At 56.9% G+C, this 9,107-nt stretch overlaps 1 protein-coding gene across 1 annotated transcript; it reads left to right on the forward strand.

Annotated features, from left to right (window-relative positions):
- Positions 1 to 350: 350 nt before the first annotated feature.
- Positions 351 to 8,683, forward strand: Cbx2 (chromobox 2). The gene is made up of 5 exons (XM_021177192.1): positions 351 to 569; positions 647 to 690; positions 1,565 to 1,630; positions 3,799 to 3,904; positions 5,295 to 8,683. The coding sequence occupies exons 1-5, from the start codon at positions 498 to 500 to the stop codon at positions 6,564 to 6,566; spliced, it is 1,560 nt and encodes a 519-aa protein (XP_021032851.1). The 5' UTR covers positions 351 to 497; the 3' UTR covers positions 6,567 to 8,683.
- The last annotated feature ends 424 nt before the right edge of the window (positions 8,684 to 9,107 follow it).

Raw genomic sequence — 9,107 nt, forward strand, 5'->3', positions numbered from 1 at the left:
CTTCCAGTGACCTGAAATTTTCCTCTACAACCTTAAGTAGAACTTCGAGGCTCCTTTTTCGGTGTCCCCTCCCGAACCCCCTGCTTTTCCAGTCTTTTTGTACTCCTGACTGGTAGAGGACTGGTGGGGAGCAGCGCCCCTCACTGGCGGGGGCAAGAAGCGCCGCGTGCTCCCCGCTTCGCCGCCCTCTGGCCAAACAATAGCTTTCCGCAGGGACCTGCGATACGGAGCGGCCGGACCCCAGGATTCCCGGAGCACGCAGCCTCCCGACACAGTGCAGAGAGCGCCCAACCCCACGGACTGGTCCCCGCCGCGGCTACCACGAACAATGCGCGCCCCGCCCCGCGCGCCCGGCGCGCCTATTGGCCCGGCGGCTGCGGGTAGAGCAGCGCGGGCGACTCCGGCGCGCGTGCGCGGGGCGGGGCGCGGCGGGGGCGGCGCTTTGTGTGCAGCAGTGAGCCGGGGTCTGCGGGGCGCGGGCCGCGGCGGGCGGCGGCATGGAGGAGCTGAGCAGCGTGGGCGAGCAGGTCTTCGCCGCCGAGTGCATCCTGAGCAAGCGGCTCCGCAAGGTGCGTGCGCTCTCTCCCGCTCCCCGCGTGCGCCTGGCGCTCTGTGGGGCTAACCGCCCGCTCTTATCTCTCCGCAGGGCAAGCTGGAGTACCTGGTCAAGTGGCGCGGCTGGTCCTCCAAGTGAGTCTCCGGTGCGCGGCCGCTTTCCCGCGCGCGCCTCCCGGCCTGGGTGGGAACCCTCGCATCGCAGGCCCGGGCGGGAAGTCCTGTGCCTCGGGACCCAGAGGACTCTGGCCGACCGGCGCTGCCCCTTTGTTTACGAGCCCACGGGGAGCGAGCAGGGCGGCCTCCAGCCCCGAGTCCCTGGAGCCCGGCCCGCCTCCGCGCCGCGCGCTTCTGGCGCCCATTTGTTGCATGCGCCCCCGCCCAGGAGCTGGCCGCGGCTGGCGCGGGACGCGGGCCCCCTCCCCTTGCCTAAGTTATCCTGCTGTAACCTGAGCTTCCTACTGGTGGGAGGGCTCCCCCACCTACTCCTACCCCCGGCCCGAGCTTGCTTTCTTCTCAATGAGGGAAGGGGACCCGGCCTTCTCCGGAAAGGGCTTCCTTTGTAGCTGCCCCGCCACCCTCCTTCCTGAACCCCATCCCCTCCCGATACCACTCCCCAAACCCCGGTGCCCTGCCCGCGCTCTCGGTGGTATCCTCCACTTTGTTCCGTCTGTGCCCCCCGGCTCCCCCTCCCCTACCTGCCTTCCCTTCCCTCCCTGGCTCCGGGCCAGGCCCAGGGGATTCCCTCGGCAGCTTTGCTCTTTGTTGGGGTTTGTTTTCCTCCCAGTGTAGACTGTCGAGTCCCCTCCTTAGCCTGCTGGGGTTTGAGGTGGCAGTTTGCCTGTGGGTTTGAGGCTGGGATGCTAACTAACTTTAAGAACTTCTGAGACCTCAGAGGACAGCCTCTGCCACAGTGCCCCTTGTCCCAGCGGGGCTGTGGGAGCTGTCCTCGGCAGCCTACCTGGATGCTGCTCACCAGCCGCCGCCCCCCCCCCCTTTGCTTTTCCAGACACAACAGCTGGGAGCCAGAAGAGAACATTTTGGACCCGAGGCTGCTCCTAGCCTTCCAGAAGAAGTGAGAACTCTGGAGGAGGGGAGAGTTGGGTGGAATTGGCTGGTGGCACAGTGGCCTGGGGCTGTGGTGTTGGGGAAGCCTGCGGTGGAGCACTTTAAGGCCTCCCAGACAGCCTCTGGTTTCTCTTGGCCTTTTCTGTGGAGTAGCTTTTGGTCGGCACTAATAGCACTTGAAGCTGGAAGCTTGGCTTAAGAAGCACACCTCTGCCCCTGGTGCAGGAGAGGGAGGGCCCAGAGGAGCCTGGAGCCCACAGTGCAAAGTCATGTGTTTGATGTTTTGCCCAAGCCTTGAAAGTGCTGAGGTCACTTCTGTAATTACAGTTCTACTCTTAGGTCCCGCCTCAGGGGGTGGGGTGAGGGGGGGTATTCACTGAGATAAGGATCTTGTGAGATGGTGTTGGGAAGGGCTTGTTGGGCTGGGGGACAGGGGGGTGGGTTTCACCGGCACCTTCCCTCTGCAGAAGCTGCCTCTGTCCATAAAGCAGATGAATGTCTGCTCAGAAGCCTCCCCAGCTGAGGTCAGTCAAGCGAGCTTGTTCTCTGGTAGCCCAGCCTGTGTTTCTCAGTGTTACAGGAGTGGGGAGGGGATAAGTTTTGGCAGGATGTGTGAGTGCTTGAGCCTGCTCGGATTCCCTTGGAAACGGATGGTGCCTGTTAGACTGATGGCTTGGTCCTCACAGGAGCCAGCTTGGCACTGTGTAGAGCTGGTATGTTTCTCTGTGATTGAGGTGGCACCCTTGGGCCAGGTGCTACTCCTGGAGAAGCTGGGGGTGGGGGTGGGGCACTTGAGCAGATGGGAAACCAGCTTGGCTGGTGAAGCAAGATCCTGAGGCACAGGGATATGCAGTGGGAGGAAGGACATGCTCCGGACACTAGGAGCTGGCTGTTAACTTCTGGCTGTCAGGGAGGAGACGCTGTGTTAAAGAGAAGTCAGAGCCACAACGTAGAATCAGGTGTCCAGCTCAGCAGAGCCATGAAATGCTCCTTGAAATTGATCTGGGGATTTGGAGAACCCAGAGGGTTTGAGCCTCGGGGTTTTCCTGGAGGTCCAGTCTGTTTCTTTTTGAGATCACAGTCCAGGGCTCCATGGATATGGTGTTTCACATTTGTCTGTTGGCTTAGGGGAGGGGACCCGTGCATGTGGTCAGGCCTCTGTGATGGTCAGGGGGAAAGCCTGTAGGGATTGTTCGCGATTTTTTAAAAACCGTTTGAATGATTATTCTTATTTTGTGTGCATTGGTGTTTTGCCTGCATTTATGTCTGTGTGAAGGTGTCAGATCCCTTGGAGCTGGAGGTCAGACAGTTGTGGGCTGCCCTGTGTGTGCACTGGAAGTTGAACCCAGGTCTTCTGGGAGAGCAGCCAGTGCTCTTAACTGCTGAGCTGACTCTCCAGCCCCTATTTCTCTGTTTTAACCGTATGGGTTCTGAGAGTCAAACTCAGGTCGTTGGGCTTCGAAGCATGCATCTTTACTTCCCGAACCATGGCACCAGGTTTTGGTCACAAGAATGGGTAACCTGAAAGCCGAGCTTCCGTAAGAGGCTGTCTGGGGCTCTTGAGTGTGTGTACCTACTCCTGGGCTGTAGAAGTGCAGGCTTTGAGGCATGGCTGCTGGGAACCTGGTAACCACTCCTCCCATTAAGAACAGACTTCTGGAGGTGTATGAGCTCTGCAGGGACAGGGTGACATAAGCAAGTTGGCCCTGAGAAGCCACACTGGAGTCCTCAGCCCCTAGGCTAACAGATCATAGGAGGGTTTCCTGCGCTTGGTACATACTAGAAGGCAGGCTTTGTGGGCTCTGTGCTTTGTAAAAACAACCAAGTTAAACCCGTAACATCCCAAAGGCTGTTTGAGGATATGCATGCTGGGATTTCCGTGGGGGGTCTTCACCCACAGAAAGTTTTCTTAATGAAAAAAATGAGAGGCTTCCCAACTTTGTTCTGAAATGCTGACTGCAAGGATGGTATGGGCCAGCCCCCTAAGCCGGTGCCTGGACCTCTGCCCGCGGCTGTCTGACGAATCGGATCAGGCTTTGGCTGCAGAGCGGATGATAAGCTACTGCACGCTGGAACAGCAGCGGGGATCCCTTAGGAGCGGAGGGTGGAGGCTGAAGCCAGAGAAGAGGGTTTGCAAGCAGGGCTTCTCAAAGCTGATTGGCGCTGTGTCTCCAGGGAACATGAGAAGGAGGTACAGAACCGGAAGAGAGGCAAGAGGCCCAGGGGCAGGCCAAGGAAGCACACAGTCACCTCCTCCTGCAGCCGGCGCTCCAAGCTCAAGGTGAGTTGCCGGAGGCTTTGCCGGGTCTCCTCCTGGCTCCTCACCCACCTGTGCTGCTCCAGGCAGAAGTTCTTCAGGGGAGCTGTTGAGGTAGGCATGCCTCTTTCCTGTTGCTCCTTCAGGCCTCCACAGCAACAGGCAACCGAGAGCCATGTTCTCGCTCCCCTGGGGCCTCCTCAGGTGTGCTGCTTCTCCCAGCACAAGCCCATTCTGCACTCTGTCCTCCGGGATAGCAGCTGCAGCCTTGTTAGACCATGCACAGCTCCTTCTCGCCTTGGAGACACTCCATCAGGGAAGCCAGCGTGCAGTGTTTATAGGTTTGTCTAGGAGTTGTGGACCAACATGATGATTTGGGCCAGTTGGACTGGACCATGCAGAGCTGACAGACAAGCCAGGAAATAGGGGCAGAGGCTGAGATGCTATGCTGAGACCTTCTCAGGATGTCCTGTTGGCCCTCCTTACTGTGATGACAGACAGGCGGCCTTCCACACATCAGTGGGCCTTGGTATCTTCCTTCCCTCCTCATGACAGTTCAGAGGTAGGAGAGGGAAGGGGTTCTGGCCTTAGGCTTGGCTGTGCCTTTGTTCATTACTTGGGCTTTGTTCCCTATCCCTAGCTCTAACATCTTCCCCCCTAGCCGGAGGATGTGAGAGCCACAGGGTTCCTGCTGACTGAGAAGGAATTTCTGTGGATTGGTGAAGCTCGGGGTGGACCTACTAGGGAAGCATAGGGCCCCGGGGTTTGATGGGATTGATGGGATCAGCCCCCATTGGAGCTAGAGCAGTGTTGTCATCCCCACAAAGCTACTGTGGGAGATGCTGGTCCCACAGGCCACATGAGGACCAGAGAAGCAGAAGAGATCTTTAACACCAGGGCTGACAAGAGAAACATGGCTGTTGAAGTCAGGGCCTGGTTCTTCCTTCCCGCCCCAGGCTCCCAGAAGTAAGATGCAGATTCATTATGTATTTCCAAATCCTTGGCCATATAGCTAGACTAGCTCAGAATTTAAAATAACCCCATTTATACTAATCTTCATTCTGCCATGTGGCAGGTTACCTGTACTCAGGTGCCATGCCTCCCGACTCATTACATCTTCCTGGCAAAGGCTAATCTCCCTCCCGGTTCCATCCCAGAATCCCCTCTCTCACCCTAGCCTTTGGCCATAGGCCTTTTAATTGACAGGTGATGCATCCAGACAATTCTCTCTACGCACAGAGGTCAGTTTGCCTATAATTGTGCTTACCACTGAACGGGTTTCCCCCTTGTCCACAAGCATGGTCATCGGTCATTCCTTCCTGGCTGCTGGGGGCTGGAGAGCCCTGGTGCCATGGCCGCGGGATGCCTGGTGCTGCCTGGGCAGGCGTTGATTCCAGTTTCCTTGCCGTTTCAGGAACCAGATGCGCCGTCTAAATCCAAATCCAGCAGTTCGTCCTCTTCCTCCACATCTTCCTCCTCTTCCTCGGACGAAGAGGAAGACGACAGCGACCTAGACTCCAAGAGGGGCCCCCGGGGCCGTGAAACCCACCCGGTGCCTCAGAAAAAAGCCCAGATCCTGGTAGCCAAGCCAGAGCTGAAGGATCCCATTCGAAAGAAACGGGGTCGCAAGCCTCTACCCCCAGAACAGAAGGCAGCTCGGAGACCTGTCAGCCTGGCCAAGGTGCTAAAGACCACCAGGAAGGATCTGGGGACCTCAGCCGCCAAGCTGCCCCCTCCACTCAGCGCTCCAGTGGCAGGCCTGGCTGCCCTGAAGGCCCACACCAAAGAGGCCTGTGGTGGCCCCAGCACTATGGCGACCCCAGAGAACCTGGCCAGTCTGATGAAAGGCATGGCCGGGAGCCCCAGCAGAGGCGGCATCTGGCAGAGCTCCATCGTACACTACATGAACCGCATGAGCCAGAGTCAGGTTCAGGCTGCCAGCCGACTGGCACTCAAGGCCCAGGCCACCAACAAGTGCGGTCTCGGGCTAGACCTGAAAGTGAGGACGCAGAAGGGTGGGGAGCTAGGGGGAAGCACCGCAGGAGGCAAGGTCCCGAAGGCCTCCGGCGGCGGAGCTGCAGAGCAGCAGAGAGGGAGCCATTTGGGGAGCCCAGATGCGCAGCTGGCACCCACTCAGGAGTTGAGCCTTCAGGTCCTTGACTTGCAAAGCGTCAAGAATGGTGGGCCTGGTGTGGGCCTGCTCGCTCGCCATGCCCCAGCCAAGGCTATTCCTGCTACCAACCCAGCCACAGGAAAAGGTCCTGGGAGCGGCCCCACAGGAGTAAACATGACCAACGCTCCCACAGACACCAACAAAGGGGAAAAGCTGACTTGCAAGGCAACGGCTCTGCCTGCCCCTTCCGTCAAGCGGGACACCGTTAAAAGCGTCGCTGCTTCCGGTGGGCAGGAGGGCCACACAGCCCCGGGAGAAGGCCGAAAGCCACCTGCGCTGTCTGAGCTGAGCACGGGAGAGGAGAATAGTAGCTCTGACTCAGACCCTGACTCAACCTCGCTTCCCAGTGCTGCGCAGAACCTGTCCGTAGCTATCCAGACCAGCCAGGACTGGAAACCTACCCGCAGTCTCATCGAGCACGTCTTTGTCACGGATGTCACAGCCAACCTCATCACTGTCACCGTGAAGGAGTCGCCCACCAGCGTGGGCTTCTTCAACTTGAGGCATTATTGAGACCATTGCCCGAGCCAGACCTGCCTTCCAGTCTCTGGTTTTGCTTTGATGCCTGACCTGGGGGCCAACTATACCCTGTCCTGAGACTCAGGGCTGGGAAATGGCTTCCTGCTGATTCTACCTCTCTGGGCCTCCACTTCAGTCTGTCCTGTCACCTCAGGAAAGCCGGGTGGCCACTGACTTAAAAGCTACCTGCTTGGACATAGCATCCTGTCTACGCATCCCTCCTTAACCTAGTGAGAGCCTCCCCTCTCTGCCCAAGTGTACTGTGAGGTGTGGATGGGGGGGGGTGGGAGGGGACTGATACAGCTCCCTCTCCAGGCCATTGAGGAGACGGGTGGGGCTGGTAGGGCCTTCTCCCACATCCAGCCACGGCAGGGTCTTTCTGGTGAGGGAGTCACTATGCTTTGCAAGTAAGGCTATAACTTCAGTTTTAAAAGGCTAATTAGTTGTGTGGTTGGGCTCAGGGACCCTGCAGAAATCTTCAGTCTCTATCCTTGGTGTGGTGTCCCCTCTAGCTGCGATTGTAGTCCCAAAGCCCAGTCAGGGTTTGGAGTCCTGGCACTAAGGTATACCTGGGTGCTTCTGGACTTGGGAACAGAGAGAGCCATGTCCTTATTGCCTCCTTCAAGCAGGCCCAAGCCGCAGTGAGAAGTGACCCTGTTCCCCTCTGGATCTGGACCCATACCCCTGCTTTGGCCCACTAAATTGCACCCTAGTTCTGAGGTCCAACACTCCTGGGCTTGGGGAAGGAGCAGGCTAGACACCCAGAGCAAGCTGAGATAGGCACTTGGAGCCCTGGGCAAGCAATCTTCCCTCATGTTGGACTTTATTACTAGGACCCCATAAGTCACCATGGTGCCACCAGTGTGGGAATGCAGGTGTTCTGTGGGGGCCTGTCACCCTGCCGCCTGTCTAGACATCTCTAGACTACTGTGGAAGCATTTTCTATATAGTCAGTCTTGGTACAGAACCTCGCCTGGTGAGTGGGCCACTCTTGGGTCCTATATTCCCTGACAATCCTCTCCCACATTTGGGAGCTTGTGTTTCCTCCCTCGCTGAGAAGCAATAGCCCTATGCCATTTGTGTGGTGGGGTCGTTTAGCAGCCCACCTGGCAGGGGGCCCCTAATTTCTTCCCCATCCTAGGAGATAAGTCTAGTGCTGAGCCCCTTTCTAAATGCCTTCTCCCCTGTGCCCCATCCCGGGTAACTAACTGTCTTGAAACTACCTTGTCAGATTGCTAGCCGATGACAGGATTTTCTGTCCTGGGATATCACGGTGGGCCGTGACAATCTGGTCAGTGAGTCTGTGATGCCAAAAAGTAGGGGTGCTATGAAACCCTGGTTCTGCTTCTGCCATTGACTGATCAGCCAGCAGGTGTGGGCTCTTCACTCCAGTTGCCTTGAAGGGAAATGTTTCCCCTTCTAAAACCAGTCAGACAGTGGGCTGAGGTGTCTGGGACCTGCCACACTTTCAAAGTGCACCCCACCCCCACCCCAGTAGCTCACTCTGCACACCAAATAAGATGGTCTTTGTGTAACCAAACCGACCTCAATGCTGTGCCTTTTGGGGCAGACCCATATCCACAGCTCCTGAGAGATGCCTGTGATGTGCAAGGGGACCATGTTACTGGCAGCAGGAGCTACTTACTGGGAAGAATTCAGGGCCAGGAAGTGGGTAACAAAGGGGAAAGGGTTGCCTACTGCGTTGTCAACATCCCTCCCTGCCCTCAGCCAGGGTCTGCAACCTTTGTACCAGACACTGCCTTTACAAACACCTCCCTGTCTCTTTGGGGGGTCCCATGAGATGATGGAGAAGTGACCCTGTTTGGGGATCTGGGTTGACTGGCCTTTGTCCCCTGCTGCCAGTCTCCAAATCCCAATTTGGTGCCTTTTATTTTACTGGTTACGTCAGTCCCAAAGTTGAAATCTACAAATCCTTTCCTCTCAGCCACTTTGCCTTCTTGTGTGTTTTTCCTGGTGCTGTGACCCCAGTGGTCTATGTCACAAAGCACATGTGTGTAGTGCACCAGCGTGAGCCCCACTGGAGCAGCGCCATTCGCTCTGAGTCAAGTTCTCGTGTTTACCAATAAATAAAGTAGTTGGTTTTTATGGTTTTTTTGTTTGATGATCTCTTCCCCCTTTCCTTGGGTGTGCATGGTGGGTGGGTAGGTGGGTGTGCGAGCACACAAACACACACACACAGGTAGTTAGGCACCTGACAAGATTCATTTCATAAGGGTTCCAGGTGTTAGGTGTTACATTTTCATGCCAAGTGGATTTCAGAACTTCTGGCCATCCTGCCTCAACCTTCCTAGTATGACAATTACAAGCCCCCTTTTGTCTGCTTCAACACCTAATAGGAAAAGCGACCAGTATGTCCCCTTCCTCAGAGCATTGGCTTTAAAAACAAAAAAACCTTTGGTGCCAAAAAGAGTGCCCCTTAGCTGGGCGTGGTGGCGCACGCCTTTAATCCCAGCACTCGGGAGGCAGAGGCAGGCGGATTTCTGAGTTCGAGGCCAGCCTGGTCTACAAAGTGAG

The sequence above is a fragment of the Mus caroli genome, chromosome 11 (assembly GCF_900094665.2).
Source record: "Mus caroli chromosome 11, CAROLI_EIJ_v1.1, whole genome shotgun sequence".
Classification (NCBI taxonomy): Eukaryota; Metazoa; Chordata; class Mammalia; order Rodentia; family Muridae; genus Mus; species Mus caroli.